The sequence below is a fragment of the Lathyrus oleraceus genome, chromosome 5, assembly GCF_024323335.1.
Source record: "Lathyrus oleraceus cultivar Zhongwan6 chromosome 5, CAAS_Psat_ZW6_1.0, whole genome shotgun sequence".
NCBI classification, from domain to species: Eukaryota; Viridiplantae; Streptophyta; class Magnoliopsida; order Fabales; family Fabaceae; genus Lathyrus; species Lathyrus oleraceus.
In genome coordinates this window covers 396,490,716-396,508,862 of record NC_066583.1, presented here as the reverse complement: position 1 = coordinate 396,508,862, position 18,147 = coordinate 396,490,716, and the positions used below count along the sequence as shown (strand labels likewise).

General features: G+C 39.5%; 1 protein-coding gene across 1 annotated transcript; it reads left to right on the top strand.

The window, feature by feature from the left end:
* The first annotated feature begins 14,948 nt into the window (after positions 1 to 14,948).
* LOC127080975 (uncharacterized) lies at positions 14,949 to 17,442 on the top strand. Its single transcript, XM_051021260.1, has 4 exons — positions 14,949 to 15,088; positions 15,137 to 16,329; positions 16,397 to 16,977; positions 17,125 to 17,442. The coding sequence occupies exons 1-4, from the start codon at positions 14,949 to 14,951 to the stop codon at positions 17,440 to 17,442; spliced, it is 2,232 nt and encodes a 743-aa protein (XP_050877217.1).
* The last annotated feature ends 705 nt before the right edge of the window (positions 17,443 to 18,147 follow it).

The window sequence follows — 18,147 nt, the reverse complement described above, 5'->3', positions numbered from 1 at the left end:
AATACACTATTAACTGTTTGGCTTTTGTACAGGTACATTAGTTGCTAGCTAGATTTTGCTTAGCCTTTGCTTTGGAGTGTGGTTGATACACCACTGAGGTAGTTTAGCCCTCTTACTCCATGTAGTCTGGAAGTCCTGTCACCTTTTTGGCAGGCATTTGGCTGAAGTCCTCCTTATGAGGTCATGTTTGTGATTGTTTACATTTGTGCTAAAGACCTCTAGATGAGGCATGTTACTTGATAAGTCCTCCTAAGTGAAGAGGCAATTGACATATAGAAGGGATTAGCAATCAATCCCCTGTTATTCAGTGAGTCGTTCATTATGCTCGCACTACATGCTGATGCTCTTGAACATAACCCAAGATCTTTGTATCGAGTCAGTCAAGTGGAATAGGGTCCCTCTTTATGGATCCCCACACTTTCTTTGTCATAAGCTCACCCAGGCCAGGGTTAAGAGCATGAGGTCCCATCCTCATTTATCCATTTCATCAGCTTCACCCTAACTCTCAATGTTAGTGGTTAAGAGCTCACAGATCACCTGAATACAATTGGCTTATTTGTCGAGGTTGATATGACCCCTCTTGACTAAAGCCCGTCTTTGTCTGAGACTCTTGTTTGTATATAGAGTGTGATGCATTGTTTGCTTGATTGCTTTGCATGTGTTTGCTTTTGCTCATTTGTTTGTCTTGAGGAGTTAGATGTAAGTCCATATATTGGCATTTTGTTTCCTGTTTGTTTTGTGGAGTTAGATGTAAGCCCCTCTATTGGCATTCTGTTTCCAGTTTTGTTGTTAGGAGTTGGATGTAAGTCCATTGATTGGCATTCTGTTTCCTCTTTCTGTGGTTCTCTTATGAGACTTGCTAATTGCTTTTACCTTGTGTTGCCTAATTCCAAAGGAACTTACTTGGATCATCTCTATGATCTTGAGAAAGGAATTCCTAACTGTAGTTGCATCCCTTAACCCTCACCCTTTTGTTAACCTTTCTCCATCCTTAACTCAAACCAGAAAACTTTTGTGCAAACATTTGACTTGTTTTCAACATTAGAAACCTAGGCCTTATGCCTTTGATTTTCAAACTTTCTTTTCATAATACTCATTTTGAATTGAACTTTAAGTCAAATTTGACCATCTTTGTGAATACTTCTCATTGGTTAATTCAACTCACTCAATTGCTTTTGTGGCCCTTGTCCACTCCTTAATCAAATGTTCATGCATTAGCCATAGAACTGAATTATCTTAGTGGTTGATGTAAATCTCACCTTTTGTCCTTAGTGATTGAATTGTAAGACTTTCATGCTTATTATAGGGTTAACCCCTCACTAGCATGTCGAAGCTATTCTCACATGATGGATTGTTGGCTCGGGTCGAGTTTTCTCCCTTTGATAATGAAAGACCTTAAGGCTTTTGTTTAAAATCAATCCACTCACTGTTTTGAAATTTGTTACCCGAACTACGGGGTTTTGATCCTTATCTTTCATGAGAGGGTACGTAGGCAATGGGTTCATCCATCCAAACATAAAATGTAAATAAACTTGTATATTCTTCTCTCATCTCCTCAATCATGTTTGCACAAAATAATTTCATAAACAATAACCAATACAACAAGCGTGAAAAGGGCTCCCTAGGAGTACCTAGGATGCATTGGGTGCCTAACACCTTCCCATTGCATAACCAACCCCCTTACCCAGATCTCTGACCCCCTTTTACTAGTTTTGTTTGTAAAACTTTATAGGTTTTTGTTCGCTTTCTAACCATTCCTTTGGATAAATAGAAGTGCGGTGGCGACTCGACTTTGTATGATTTACCCTGGATTTAGTTAATATTTCCAATGGTGACGAATACACCGCTACACACGATATTGATGACAAATGGAATGAAATCTCTTTCCTCGGGGGGACTTGTCATGGCGTACCCTAGTTGTCTCTTGAGTATAGCAGGGTTGTAGTTGATGCAACCTTGCGTTCCTATCAAGGGTACGTTAGAGAACTCTCCACATCTTGTGATGACATCCTTTATATCCCATTCCCTCTTATATCATAGAATTGAGTTGGCAGAGAGAGATGCGAACCTTTGCGGCCATGTCAGTTTGTTTTCAGCGAAAGGTCCACTTTGAGGCATGTGGGCCCTCATCCAAAGATGTAACATAGGAGCGCAATAAAGGTAAGTACCTCCCTTCTTCTCATGCCTTGTATGGAAGGTATGGTAGAAGTCGGCAAGTAAAAAGGGCACCGGATTTTTTGTTAAAAAGACTTCAACTGCTAATTGATCCACGAACTTGACCAGATTTGGGAAGAGGACAATTCCATGAATCAAAAGTGCCAAAGTTGCACTGCAAAAGTCGGGTCTTCCTTCTTTAATCATTTCCCAAGCATGGGCTTCTAGGAAATTTTGAGTTAAACCTTTGAGGGATCCTTTAACGCCCCAATTGTCCACTAACTTGTTGGTGTTGATACCCAAGATGAGTGAGAGCTCGGTCAAACAGAATCCTTCTTCCAATTTTGGGAAAGGGTTGTATTCCTTGATTGGTCGATTGAGGAGTCTCTCGAGGTCTTCCAAGGTTGGAGAGATTTGGAAGTCGGGGAAAGTGAAGCATCTTAAAGGAACGTCATAGTATTGGGACATTGTAGTGATAGCACAATAGTCAACCTTCTCGGTTAGAAGATCTACGATGTTCCCAAAATTGGCTCTAAACTTGTTGTCTTTGAGAGCTACGACCTTTGAAAAAATGACCTTTAATGACCTGATGTCGGGACTCTTGAAGCGGAAAGAAGAAGTGCTTTTCTTTGTTGAAGTATCCATGATTGTGTCGAAAAATAGTCTTGTAATTCTGCGTTTGAACAAACGAAAGATTTTAAGAGCTTTGCTTATTATTTTGATGATGAATGAATGTATGAATGAATGATTGGTTTATTATTTCCACAGGTTTTTAGGCATGGGTTCGTGGTTTTGGACCATCGTGACGAAGCATGGAGTTAATAATGACAACTTAGTAAACCAAGGTTCTCGCTTTGTGTGATCTAAGGCTTTTGGAAAATTGGGTTTAAGACACTGCCCCTAGAGTCATGGACTTCCTTGACTGTCAGCCGCTTATGTCAATTTACTTGCCAGGCGACTGCTCCATCAAAGTCATCTACTCTAAGTGAGATCTTCGTATCGACCCTTACGAGGAAGGAACCTCGGTGGCCTATACTACGCGACCATCGGTCTAGGCTAGCCATAGTTTTAAAGGTTCTAAAAGGGGTCTTAGGGTCATTGACTCTAGTAAAAGAAAAGATGCTTACGCCGAAAGCACGACGGTCATCAATCCCCTTAAGAGAATCTACCACTAAGTGAGGTTCTCGTACGACCCTAACGAGGAAGGAACCTCGCGGATCAATACTACTCAACCTCTCCTATCTCAAGCAAACTCTCAGACTCGGGTGGGGAGTCCTTCACACAAGGTTTTTTTCTTTGCAATCATTATTGCTTCCAAAAATTCTTCGCCACAGAGTCAGAGTTTCAGACCAACGGGTAAACAAAGAAAATATGCACGAGTTAGCAAAGAAAGCAATATATACAGAAAAATAGATAACAGATAAATCTCCACGTACGTAAAAGAGGAAACAACCCAAAGTAGGCTAGACTTGCTTAGGGATTTTTTGGTCCCCAGCAGTGTCGCCAGCTGTTGCTACCGGGATTTCACGATAACGAAACCGGGACTAAAGAGATGCCAAAGAGAGGCAAAGTCAGAAGAGTCGCCACCGAATTTTATTTAGTTTACCTCTATCGGAGAGGAGGGGGAAAATAGTCGATAAAACCCTCAGAAAAGAGACGCGCACGAGAAGCGCTTAAAAGAGAATAAGGAATCGGTCTCGCAACCGAGATTTGGGTTCGGAATTCGGTTACGTAAGGGGAAGGTGTTAGCACCCCTTACGTCCATGGTACTCCATGGGAACCATTTGGGTTGTTTTACATACATGGGATTTATCTATTATTTTTTTATTTTCAAAAGAATGTGTGAAAAGAAGGGGGGTGTTTTTGTTCTTATAGCGCTCGTCAAGGATTGTGACCTTTGTGCCTACGTATCACTCATTCGGGGATGAGGAATCAGAGCTCCATAGTTCGGAGTAGAAAATATTTGTGTGTTGGTTGATTTTACCTTTGAAAAAAAGGGTTTTTAGGATGATGCCCTAAGGCACAAAAAAAAGAGTTTGATGAGTTATTTTGTTTTTACCTCGAATAAGGGTTTTATGAAAGAATGTTTCTGATTATATAGTACTAAAGTCTATGGGCGGAGGTGATTATTCTAGACAACAAGTCAAGCGTCTTGCGTTCAAAATAATCAGAGTAAGGGTAGGAATGCTTCATTCTCACTCATTCTCCACCACTTAAGGCTCATGGCGCACAATAATAATCGTAATTATTAAGTATTTTTGAATTTGGCTAAGAAAATGCCACTTGACTTTGAATCAAGGGTTTATTTTATTTTGATTATGAAATTTGGCTTATGCAACATGAATGCAAAGTAACCAACAAGAAATTAAAAAGTCTCATTGTAAGGTAGCCCAAGAGAAAGCCTTTTGTGTGCAAAAGTGACCTAAGTTAAACAAAGGATAATGGTCTTACAAACATGTCCCCCTAAGGTGGTGCCATGATGCTATTCTTACAACATGAATGTAAGTTACAAATAAAATCCAACATTTACAAAGTATCACAAAGATAAGGGAAAGGCCTCCAAGCAGGGGTCCTAAAATGAAATCCTCTAAGTCCAAGTTGATTAAGAGTGGAATGAATATTTTTGTCTTATCATTTTATCATGTTTTTGTTGTTTTTAATGTTTGATGATAATAAAATAAATAACAAGTAAATAAACATGCATGATGAATTTGTACAATGATGATGATGATGAGTACTTTAATGTAAATTACAAGGTAATGACATACAAGTAAATTACAAGAAAAAGAAACAATATCACAATAATAATGGTTAGTGAATATAAATGATATAAAACAAATATAAGTCAATAATACCAAAATCACAATAACAAAGGTTAATGACAAACATAATTAATGAAGTATAATTAGTGGTTAGTAATATGTACAAAAATGAATATCTTTTAAGAGTATTTTCTTAGGCCAAGAAGACTTAAAATATGAAATATTAAGTGATAGCTTATCATTGATGCAAAGTATTGAAGATGATTATAAAACCAACTAACAATAGATTTGTAACAAAGAAAGTTATGCAACCTTAAGTCCATTTATTAATATTTTAAAAAAACTGATTTGTTCTCTTTCATTTGTTTTTATTCCTCTTTTGTTTAACAAGATAATAAGGTAGTAAATAAATTAACATAATTTAAATGATATAGTTAGATAATAATAAATATAAACATAAAGTAAATGAAATAAAATGAACAATAAAATAAATTGCAAAATAAAATAAAATAAAGTGCAATAATATAAATGTTAGGAGTTAGTAATTAGTAGTTAGTAACAATAAGTAAATGGAATAGCAAGTTAATGTAAATACATGGTTTCATCTATGCATCAAATGACCCAAATATGGTTAAAATAGAGGCAATCTATCAATGCATCAAAGTATCATGAATGATCTATTGATCAACCATAGATAGGTTTGAAACATTGAAGATTTAATCAACTCTAAACAACCATGGTCATGATCTAATAGACCTCATCAACCAAACAAATACAACAACAAGTCCATAATAAAAGAAAATGATAACACACACAAAGCAACCACAAAAAGGTGAAAAAAATAGTAAGAGTAAAAAATCTTTAAAAAAATGTGAGTAAACCAAAGTCAATCATTTTTTGCAAGCTTGAATCTAAATCATCTCAAAACACCAACCAAGAACAAACAACCATTTTTAATAATAAAAATAGGAACAAAAAGTTAAAAAGTTTAAGTTAAAGTCATTACCCACAAAATATGAAAAAAAAAAAGCTTGGTAGAAATGGTGTTGAGCTTGAATATGAAGCAAGGAGTTTGGGATGAAAATATTTATGGTGAAAGCTTAGTAAAGGGGTTGGGTTATGAGTGTTAGAGAGTGAGAAACTTTGAGAAAAAAAATGTGAAATGGGAAAAAAGTTGGTAGTGGTGACTTTTGGGAGGGAAAGGTTTTTTTGGGTTTTGATTTAGGTTTGGAGAAGAGGGGTTGAATGATATTTTTTCAAAATTTTTGGGGGATAGAAAGCATGAAAAATGAAGGGGAATATTGCATCTATTTATAGGGAAAACAAGTGGGAAAGTGGGGGGAACCAAATACCCTTTGTGCAAAGAAAAGGCTTATTTTTGGTGTCTGCGCAGGGTAAATCGATTTACCTAATTGGGTAAATCGATTTACCTGATTTTTTTTATTTATTAAAAAAAAATTAAATCCATGCCTTGAGCTCATGCAATATGTCTTTGGTTATGAATGTTCAATGAAATTATGATGATGAAATAATGAAAGCATGCATGTGCGGTAGGGCCATAGATCAGATGAAAGTTGTATCGGAGTTGGGTGAATTTTGGGGTATGATATTTATCAAGCAGCCGGAGAAGCGGATACAATGCTCTTGCTGCCAAGGAGACATTGCGCTTACAGACCTCAGTTAGAACTCAACACGGCGCGATTTTCTCCTGCAATAACAGTTCAGTTCAAACCACCAAACACATTAAATCTTAGAATATAAGAAGGAAGCAAATAACATGGGAATCTCAATCAAACCATCAGGTTGTCATGATTTATGAGAATATTCTGGAAAGATGTTAGTTTGCTTTTAATCCAAACTGAAACTAAGCAGGGTCATGTTATCAGTAATAAGGAGAAGAGAAACAAACACTTTTTCACTTGAATGTTGGTGATGACAACTGGTTTTTACAAAAGGTTCCCTCTGTTCATTTTGCATCGGGGACTGATATAGCGTGTGGTAGATCCGGTGATTATATTATATCATCCAACCATGACCGGACAACTAGAATTTATGCACCGTGGAAAGCGGAAGCTCCTCACAAAAATGGAAAACTTTTGTATGAGATCTCCTGCCCTCAGGTTCATGGTCACGATATCAATTGCATGACAGTTGTTCAGGGTAAGAGGAATTATCATCAGTAAGGCAGTTTATGACTCTACCTCAATTCACAAGCAGTATTTAAATTCTTACCAAGCAGTAAAAGGGTAAAACGAGGAGTTGAGAAGAGGGGTCACAAGCTGGGATGAGGACAAAAATCTCCAACCATCCTCCGTACGAACAGGCTCCACTACTCTGAAGGAACACAGCAAAGAGAAAAAAGGAGATTAGCCATATATAAGAGGGTTTAGAAATCAAGAGAAAAAACCCTAGAATTTTGTGGCTACTGTTCAAAAAGAAAAAACCCTAAGAACTTTTGACGGCGAGAAGGCGAGTACATCAAAGCCCTAACGAAATCAGAGAAAGAGACGAAGGAGATAAGCTAGAATATGTACCTTTCCTCAGAGAAAGCACGAAGGATTCATTGGAACGCTGCCAGAGGATTCATACAAGTCGAAGTTGAGTTGTTAGAATAGCTAACGTTCTGAAGGGGAATCCAAAAAATCGCTCTTCACATCGTCGTCGACCCCGTCGCAATCGGTTAGTGTTAGCTTCCAATTTCTGTTTAACTTTGTGGTGTCCATTCATAGCCATAGAATTTTGAGAGGAAGCGGAAAGTTCTTGCACCTTGGTGAAGATCTCGTTCGGATTTCTCTTGAGGGAGGAAGACTGAGTTTTTAATTTCATCGCATTTTGATTATCCCAAGTTTGCCATGATTTGAGTCTTTAAAGTTTTCTTTTGGAATTTGATATCTGTGTTGCGTTTCTCTTTACCCGTTGGCTTTTGGGTTTTCCAATCCCACCGTTTTCCCATTAAATGTTGCCAACTAGCCATCAATGAGAGTGGCTCACTTCCTCCGTTATCCGCGCCCAACAACCTTGCGGCTAGGGCTGACGGTTCGACTTCCTTCATCATTTCCACGCTTGGGCAAGACATTTGATTTGGGCCTCCACTGACCCGAGTCTAAGATTAAGATTCGTGGGCTTTAGTTTCCCATTTGCTCAAACGGCCCATGCCCTTTTAGTTTCTTTATTTTTTATTATTATAATTTTTTTTGATTTCGTTGTTTTTATATTTGAGTCGCTGTTAAGGTAACAGCTGACTGCCTGTAGCCCGGTGGAGAGGAAGGAGTCTCATCTCCCCTTATGTGTTGGGTTTGATCCTTGTGCATGCCATTTTCCATTTATTTCATTATTTTATTATTTTTAATTATTAGTTTCTCTTTTAATATTTTTATGTTTCATTCCCGTTTTTACGACACTTTTGATATTAATGTTTGTCCTTGATTTATTTTATTGCTTAAATGTCGATTTTTAATCTATGGATTTGGCAATTCCCGTGTTATTTATCCATGATTATTTTTATCGATACATTGATGGTATTTCGCCGTGTTTTGATTAATCACATATGACATTTCGATTGTTGTTAATATGTGCAAACCGGCTTTGAGCACATTATTTAGGTTGTGTGTCCCTCAATTTCCATCCGCGCAAATCCTGATTTTACTCCTTTTGATTTAATTTTTGGTTATCTTGTAAATATAATTTTGTATTTGTTGCTTTCTTCACATGGCTTACTCTTGGGCCTTCTTACAATGAGACAGTTCTCTTGCACTTACACTCATACATCGCATTGCTTGTTGTTTGGGCCCGATTTAATTATTTCATTACTTTGAATCCCCATTCGACAAAATGTACCCCCACTCCCATGACATGTAATAATTTTACCGCTTTTTATTTCTTTATTTGCTTGACTGTTTAGTTAGCTAATAACACAAGAATAAAATCAACCATTTCCAAAAGATCAAAAATAATGACTCGATCCAACGTCGAGTATTTTCTCAATAAACAAATTAATCCATTTCTCCCTCCCATTCTATTCCATTTCTTTCAAACATTCATCAAATGCTTGATCCAACGTCAAGCCATTTTTCATAATAAAAAAATCAAAAAACTTAATTCATATTTAAATACCTTTTCAATAAAGATGGAAGTGGAACATGGTGGATACCGTGCACTCCTGAGATTAAGATTCGAGGTGGATGCCTCGCCTATGTTTCATTCCCGTTTTTCCGACACTTTTTGATATTAATGTTTGTCCTTATTTTATTTTATTGCTTAAATGTCGATTTTTAATCTATGGATTTGGCAATTCCCGTGTTATTTATCCATGATTATTTTTATCGATACATTGATGGTATTTCGCCGCGTTTTGATTAATCACATATGACATTTCGTTTGTTGTTAATATGTGCAAACCGACTTTGAGCACATTATTTAGATTGTGTGTCCCTCAATTTCCATCCGTGCAAATCCCGATTTTACTCCTTTTGATTTAATTTTTGATTATCTTGTAAATATAATTTTGTATTTGTTGCTTTCTTCACATGGCTTACTATTGGGCCTTCTTACAATGAGACAGTTCTCTTGCACTTACACTCATACATCGCATTGCTTGTTGTTTGGGCCCGATTTAATTATTTCATTACTTTGAATCCCCATTCGATAAAATGTACCCCCACTCCCATGGCATGTAATAACTTTATCACTTTCTATTTCTTTATTTGCTTGACTACTTAGTTAGCTACTAACACAAGAATAAAATCAACCATTTCCAAAAGATCAAAAATAATGACTCGATCCAACATCGAGTATTTTCTAAATAAACAAATCAATTCATTCCTCCCTCCCATTCTATTCCATTTCTTTCAAACATTCATCAAATGCTTGATCCAACGTCAAGCCATTTTTCATAATAAAAACTCAAAAAACTTAATTCATATTTAAAGACCTTTTCAATAAAGATGGAAGTGGAACATGGTGGATACCATGCACTCCTGAGATTAAGATTCGAGGTGGATGTCTCGCCTATCTTAGCTCTCGCCATCATCCAAATCTATCTATTCTGTTTCTCTCAAACACCCATTCAAATCTTTCTCAATCGCTCATCAAATGCTTGATCCAACATCGAGCCATTTACATAATAAAACCCAAAACATTTAACTCCTATTTAACACTTTTCCAATAAAGATGGAAATGGAATATGGTGGATATCGTGCACTCCTGAGATAAAGATTTGAGGTGGATGCCTCGCCTATCTTAGCTCTCTCCATCATCCAAAATTGTCAATGCGGTTTCTTCAAACCCTTTCTCAATCAAATTCAAAACACTTAATTTTTATTAAACACTTTTGCCAGTAAGATGGAAATGGAACGTGGTGGATACCACACACTCCTGAGACTAGGATTCGAGATGGATATCTCGCTCATCCAAGTTCTCTCAGTTATTCAAAACACATCAAACCAATCAATTTCTTTTCTCGCCTCCATGCGATTGACTCTTAAACCTTTTCACAAACGAAAGGTACTTTGTTTCAAAACAATGCAAGGCAATGTTTCTCCACCTGTTTTGGGTAGTCCAACAATGTTTTCATCGATTTGACACAAAGTAGCTTTCGCTAAAATTAGCCACCAAACAAACATTTTTCTACCCAGAACTACGTAAGCCTTGACTTCTCTATTGAGATACGTAGGAGCAGGATTTGTAAATCTTGTCAGGCTCACTAATAAAAAAACTTAGGTTTAGTCCTTCGACAAAAATCCAAAAACAATCTCCTCTCTTATATTCTTTCTTTCCCACCTAATAACTTGATAAGCCTAACATTTCAAACTAACACTAATACGCATAACTAACCTAACGGTTCCCGTTGAGTACAACGGACGTGAGGGGTGCTAATACCTTCCCCTTGCGTAATCGACTCCCGAACCCTGATTTAGTCGCGACGACCATAATCATAGTCGTTCTTTCTTGGGTTTTATCGATATTTCCCCTTCCCTTTTAGGAATAAATAAAGTTCGGCGGCGACTCTGTTCAGTCCATCATTGCGAGCGTGCGATTGCGCTTTGCTAGGTCGTATCTCCATTTTCCGAGGTGCGACAGATGGCGACTCTGCTGGGGAATTGCCATTCCCTAAGTGATTCAAGCCTAGTTAGGACATTTGTGTGCCTTTGTTTATTTAATTGTGTGGCTTTTCCTTATTTATTGATTTTATTATCTTTATTCTTACATTGATATATTTGTTGTATATTGGTTCCACTGTGTTGGGTACTTGGATATTTGATTGCAAACCATGTGGGAAAGACTCTACACCCGAGTCTAGAGTGAAAAAACATAAGATAGGACGATGGTTGAGTAGTACGGACTCCCGAGGTGAATACTTCGTAAGAGTCGGTACGAGAACCTCACTTAGAGTAGATCCTTTTGCAAATATTTTCGCCCGAGGTGTATACCTCGTAAGCTTCAATGTTTCAAAGGGGTCCATGACTCTAAGAACCTTTTAGAACATTGAACCTTTGGCCAACTAGAAATGATGGTTGCGTAGTATGGATTCCCGAGGTGAATACTTCGGAAGAATCGATACGAGAACCTCGCTCAGAATAGATTCTCTAGATGGAGTTGACGATCAGAAATTATTTTCCATAAGCATCAAACATTCTTTTGAATCCATGACTCTGAGTACCCTGTCTAGAACCAAGTTGATGGTTGCGTAGTACGGACTCTCGAGGTGAATACTTCGTAGGATTATGTACGAGAACCTCGCTCAGAATATATTCCCTTGATGGAGTTGACGATCGAAAAGTATTTTTCGTAAGCGTCAAGCATTCTTGTGAATTGATGACTCTGGGGATCCTTTATAACAAATCCCTAGATCACACCCGGTGAGAACCCCGTTTTGGAAAGCAAACAGATTTATCCATACCTCGGACCTTTGAACCTGTACCAAAAAACATTGCATCCATCCATTCATTGCATACGCATAAAAAGCAAAACTCTTAGTTTGTTTCGCATTGTTTCAGGAATCCAAGACTTGTTAGCAAAATGAATCCTGGGAGAAGAAGCACTTTTCAGTTCAAATACAAAAATGTGGACCTTACCGACCTGCAAAAGTTGAGTGCCAAAGTAACACCAATCAAACTCAACAGCTTTGTGCAAAACTATGAAAGAATTATGGACATCCTAAATGAGAAGATGGACATGATGACCACTGTGACTATTGCTCAATTCTATGATCCACCTCTACGTTGTTTCACGTTTTCTGACTTCCAATTGGCTCCTACCTTGGAGGAGTTTGAGAGGATTGTAGGCCGGAATCTGAAGGATCATAATCCATTTCCTAAGTTCGATGAAGATATTCCTCCCAAGAGGATAGCTTTAGCTTTGGGTCTGAAAGTTTCTGAAGACGTGGACAATTGGGATGTGAAGGGAGCTTTCAATGGTTTTTCTAGGAAGTTCTTGGAAGATCAAGCTAAGAAGATGGAAAAAGAAGGGAATTGGGAAGCCTTTTATGATGTGTTAGCCGTGTTGGTATATGGGATAGTTCTCTTCCCAAATATTGACCATTTTGTTGACCACCTGGCAGTGAGAATCTTCCTCTCTGGTAATCCTGTATCGTTCCTCTTGGCAGACATCCACTACGCTCTCCACGATCGTCATGAGAAGAAGGGAGGAACCATCTTATGTCGTGCGCAGTTGTTGTATGCCTGGTTTAGATCTCATATGCCCGAAGAAGGCCCTTTTGTCTCAAAGGAACTCAAGCCCTCCCAGAAGTTAGCTTCCCTCACCTCCAATCATGTTAAGTGGTATATCAGGGACTGGGAAACCGAGGATGTTATTGTCAGCATTGGAGACTTCCTCAATGTACCTTTGATAGGAACCAAGGGTTACATCAACTATAACCTCGTGTTATCTCTGAGGCAGCATGGTTACCCTATGAATGGCCCTCCAAAAGCTGAAGCTTTAGAGCCTTTCATCTTACACAGTGCTGAAGCAGATCATCCCATGGTGAAAAAGATCAAGAGGTCTTGGCAAGCAGTTATCAGAAAGGGTAAGGAGTTGGGTAAGAGAAATGTCATCGCTCAAGAGCCTTATACTTGTTGGGTTAGAGAGATGGTTCAGATGGTTAAACTACTTTTTCCATTTGATCCTTCTATCTATCCATTGGTTCCTGAGCCAGAACCCATATTACCTGAAGATATGGAGAAACTCAATGCCCGTATTAAGGAGTTGGAGTTGGAGAATGCCGACTTGAGGATTAAGCTCGGCCGAGTCTCGATAGAGAATGGGAATTTGAAAGATGGTCAACAGAAGAAGGACAAAGAGCTTGAAATCTCCAACAAAAGAGCTAGGGAGTCTGAGGCAAGGAGAGAAAAGTTCGGACAAGCGCTCTACAACACTAAATATGTGTTCAAGTCAAAGGAGGAGGAGTTGGATAGAGCTTTACTCCGGATTCAAAAACTCAACAAGACTCTGGAATTGACCCTTGAAATGAAAAAGAAAGTACGACTGATTTCTGAGATTCGTACTCGTGAACTGGAGAATACCGTTCAAAAATACAAGGATACTATGGAACGCGAGAAGCTAAGGACTGAAGAGTCAGAAAGAGTTTGCACACGGCTGAAATATCAGTTGGAACAAGCCGATGCTAGCATCCAGGTACTTGAAGGTGGGGATCAGGATGTTGCCTATATGATGTTGCTAGGTGAGTGAAGATATTGGAGAAACCTCTATAGGGACATAGAGGTGACCAAGGCTGAAGACTTGCGCATCATTCAAGACCTCCAAGGGCTTTACACTGAGTGGAAGGGCAAATTTATGAGGCTGTCCAGATTTGTGAATTCCGTCATGCAAGAGCTACCTGAAAAATTGCAAGAAGCTGATTGGTGCATGTGTCCAGAGAACACCCCGCATTAAGTCTTTAATTTCATTAAATTTTGTAAGGCGGTGCTAGAAGGGCTGACTACCGACCTTGCCACGGTTCGGAAAGCCCATAAGCCATAAGCATGTTATTTGTATTTGAACTTTGCTATGGGATTAATGAAAAATTGCTTTTGGGATTCATTTTATTGTGTTTTTATTGCTTTAAATACTTGCAAAATGTTACGGCATTTCTGAAATGAATGATTGAAACTAACCAAGAGTTTTGCAAACAAGATGCATTCATAGATGCATTCATACATTTTCAAAATAGAGTCTCACTCCGCCCTTTCTTCCTCCAGTTTCACGCTGAATTTTCAACACCAGTACAATACTCGCACCCGAGCAAGACAAAGAATGGCTGAACAAGAGCTAGAGAGCGCCCGAGTTAGAGCTGAACTAGACGAAATTAAGGGAGGCATGTCCCAGATGAAAGAGATGCTGCAAGCTTTAGCATTCAGGTTTGAGGTTCCGCAAGCGACCATGATTTCAGAGACCACGGGCCCAGCAGTGGAAGTACAACCTCAGAGGACGTTACCCTCAACCCTTCCTCCATATGGGTTATCTTATGACTTCGTCCCCCGAGCGGAAGTAATGCACGACATGGGGAAATTTGTCCAACAAGCCGTGGCATTACCGGTTTACACCGACGCACGTCCAGTCATCCATACTGTTGTTCCACCAGCTGCCTATGCTAGGCATATTCCTCACTATGAAGATTAACATCACATGTATCAGACTGTCGACTCAACAGTTGCTGATGACGAAGTAAGGTTTGAGGATTTCAGAGAAGTAAAGGAGAACATGTAGCTCCTTGAGAAGAAGTTCCGAGATTTAGAATGAGACCACGTCTTTGGATCTACTGCCAAAGAAATGTGCCTTGTATCTGGGTTGGTGATTCCGGCCAAATTCAAAACTCCAGACTTCGACAAATACAAGGGGCATACTTGTCCAAAGAGCCATCTCATCATGTATTACCGAAAAATGGCTGCACACGTGGAAGATGGCAAGCTGATGATCCACTATTTTCAAGATAGCTTGAGTGGGGCTCCTTCCAAATGGTATCTAAGTCTGGATCAAAATAGGATCAGGTGTTTCCAAGACCTGTCAGACGCGTTCATAAAACACTACAAATACAACATGGACATGGCGCCTGACAGAAGACAGTTGCAAAGCATGTTCCAGCATGACAAGGAGTCCTTCAAGGAATATGCTCAGAGATGGAGGGAGATGGATTCTCAAGTTGAACCACCTCTAGCTGAGAAGGAATTGGCTGAACTGTTTATTGACATTGTCCAACCCCAATTCTATGAGAAGATGGTTTGAAGTGCTTCCTTGGGATTATCCGAGCTTGTGGCTATAGGAGCTCGCATTGAATATGGTGTAAGAAATGGCAAACTGGCGGCTGTAGCTGGAACTTCAAATGCTAATCCAAAGAAGTTCTCTAGAGGGTTTCCCAGAAAGAAGGAAGGGGAAACAAATGTTGTGACCGTTGGCCAAGGAAGAGCTCCTCCAAGAAGGAGACCACAACAATATTCACCTCAGCAATATGTCCAACAACCCTTTCCATATCAGCAGCCCCTATATCCCGTACAGTACACCCCGCAGCCGTACATAGCTGCTGTGACGCCCGCATTCAATCAACAACCTGCTCAGGCTTATCAAGCGCCTCCAGCCTATCGACCGACTCCAGTTCAACAACGTGTTGCGGCTCCTCTAGCTTACCAACAAGCACCAGCAGCTCCTGTCTATCAACAGCCGAGAGCTCAAGCTCTGAGGCAAAATGCTCAAAACCAGAATAGGAAGCAAGGGGATAGGGCGACCTTCAATCCAATCCCAATGACGTACACTGAGCTTTATCCCTCCCTGTTGCAAAAGGGTTTGGTGGTTCCCATACCTATGGGACCTCCACCTGATTGTCTTCCTCCATGGTACAACCCTAATGCACACTGTCCTTTTCATGAAGGTGCCCTCGGTAATGACCTAGAGGGTTGTTACGCTCTGAAGCATAGGGTTCGTGAACTGATTGAAAGTAAGATCCTGTCTTTTAAGGATATGGGACCGAATGTGAAGAACAATCCTCTTCCTCCCCATGGAGATCCTACAGTAAATGCCATTGAAGATGCCTCTGTTGGTGTTATGGTTGAGAAGGTGGAAGATGTCAAGACTCCTTTGGCAGTGTTCCATGCCCGACTGGTGGAAGTTGGCCTGATTAATGTTCGCCATGACAACTGTGAAGAGTGTGCCACACACCCAAGAGGGTGTCAGATGGTACGAGATAATATCCAAAACTTGATGAATAAAGGAGTGCTTCAGATATCTAGTGTTGCAAAGAACAAAGACGTGTTGGTAATTGAACCTTGTTTCAATTTACCTGAACCAGTTGAAATCCCATATTACAATGGTGGAGTGGTTTCGGAGAATAGTAAATTGTCGCCTATTGAGATATGTATGCCCACGCCTTTTCCATACGAGAGCACCAAGGTTGTGCCTTGGAAATATGAGATTACCGCTGGACAAGGTAGTTGAAGGAAGTGCAGACGCTAAAGTGATAGAAGTTGTAAGTGAAGACGTCACCAATATTGCAGGGATGAGCAGAATGACCCGTAGTGGTCGAATCTATACGCCTGAATTCAATGTGACTCCTCAAGGGCAAAACAAGGAATCAACAGTTGCAACTCCCACTAAAGAACCCAAAGCGGTCCAATCCGAAGGTGCTGTTGAATTCTTGAAGTTGATCGAGAGAAATGACTACAAGGTTGTGGACCAGTTGCATCAAACACCATCTAAGATCTCTATTATGTCTCTGTTATTGAACTCCCAAGCCCATAGGGAGGCTTTTTTTAAGGTGCTTGCCCAAGCTCATGTAACGCAAAGCATAACAGTAGACCAATTTGATGGAGTAGTTGCAAATATCACAGCTTGCAATACTTTAAGCTTTAGTGGAGAGGAATTACCTGAGGATGGACAAAATCACAATCGTGCTCTCCATATCTCAATAAAATGCAAAGATGATGCTTTGGTAAGAGACTTGATTGATATCGGATCTTCTCTAAATGTTATGCCAAAGAGAACACTCGCCAAGTTATCTTATCAAGGACCAGCTATGAAACCTAGTGCCTTGGTAGTGAAAACTTTTGATGGTTCCAGGAGAACCGTGATTGGAGAGGTTGAATTGCCCATATTGATTGGCCCTCACGTATTCCCGATTAATTTCCAAGTCATGGATATTAATCCAGCGTATAGCTGCTTGCTGGGACGTCCTTGGATTCATGCTGCAAGGGCAGTTACCTCCACTTTACACCAAAAAATGAAGTTTGTTGTGGACAATCAACTGATTATTATCTCCGGGGAGGAGGACTTTGTGGTTAGTCATCTTTCATCCTTCAGATATATCGAGGCTGATGAGGACGCTTTGGAAACTCCTTTCCAAGCTCTTGAAATAGCCAATGCCACTTTTGTGGAGATGAAGGACCCAGTTGGGAAAGCTTGTTCATATTTCGCTTCTCTGAAAAGCGCAAAGTCTAGCATTGAAGGAGGAAACCCTGAAGGTTGGGGTCAGCTTATTGATATTCGTGAGAAGCATGATCGCTTTGGTCTGGGATATGTGCCTTCCGCTGCGAAAGGAGCCTGAGTCCCTACAAAGGACAACACCCGAAGCATCCAGGAAGTATTCCTTAGCACAGGATTCATCCATGGAGTTCAGGTCAATGCAATTGGAGATGGCACCGAAAATGAAGATGAGCCATGTTTGGTTTACCAGTGTGAGACAACTTTGAACAACTGGAAGGCGGTTGAGATCCCCGAAATTTTTCCTTTGTCAAAGTAATAATTGTTGTATTTTTCCTTTCAAATCCTTAGCTCTGCCCAAGGCTAATGGATCATGTTGTAGGGCCCCTTTTCATTTTCAAATAATCATTATCAATGAATGAAATACATTTTTTTAAATTCTTATTATTCATTTACTTGGCTTTCTCTTAAGAAACTGGCAATCTTTTCAAAAATAAAGAACTTTTTATTTATGCATCTTTCATTTTTACTTTTCTAAAAGAAATCAATCATTCAAACATGCAGAATAAATGATAACCCCGTTGAATCCAATGACTTTACTCCCTCTCATAACTTTGACTCCCCTATCTACCAAGTGGAAGAAGAGGGTGAAGAAAATTGTTACATCCCCGACGAATTGGCAAGGCTGCTCGAGCACGAGTCCAAAGCCCTTCAGCCACATGAAGAACCGGTGGAGACAATCAACCTTGGCACAGAGGAAGAGAAGAAAGAAGTCAAAATCGACACCACACTTGAAGCAAGCGTCAAAGAGAGATTGGTTAAGCTGCTA

What these genes read in the sequence shown, in the direction of transcription:
- LOC127080975 (XM_051021260.1), top strand. Translation starts at nt 14,949, where the DNA reads ATGGACATGGCGCCTGACAGAAGACAGTTGCAAAGCATGTTCCAGCAT. An exon ending in GAGAAGGAATTGGCTGAACT is followed by an intron (nt 15,089 to 15,136) that starts GTTTATTGACAT and finishes GATGGTTTGAAG; the next exon opens with TGCTTCCTTGGGATTATCCG. An exon ending in GGAGAACCGTGATTGGAGAG is followed by an intron (nt 16,978 to 17,124) that starts GTTGAATTGCCC and finishes CAAAAAATGAAG; the next exon opens with TTTGTTGTGGACAATCAACT.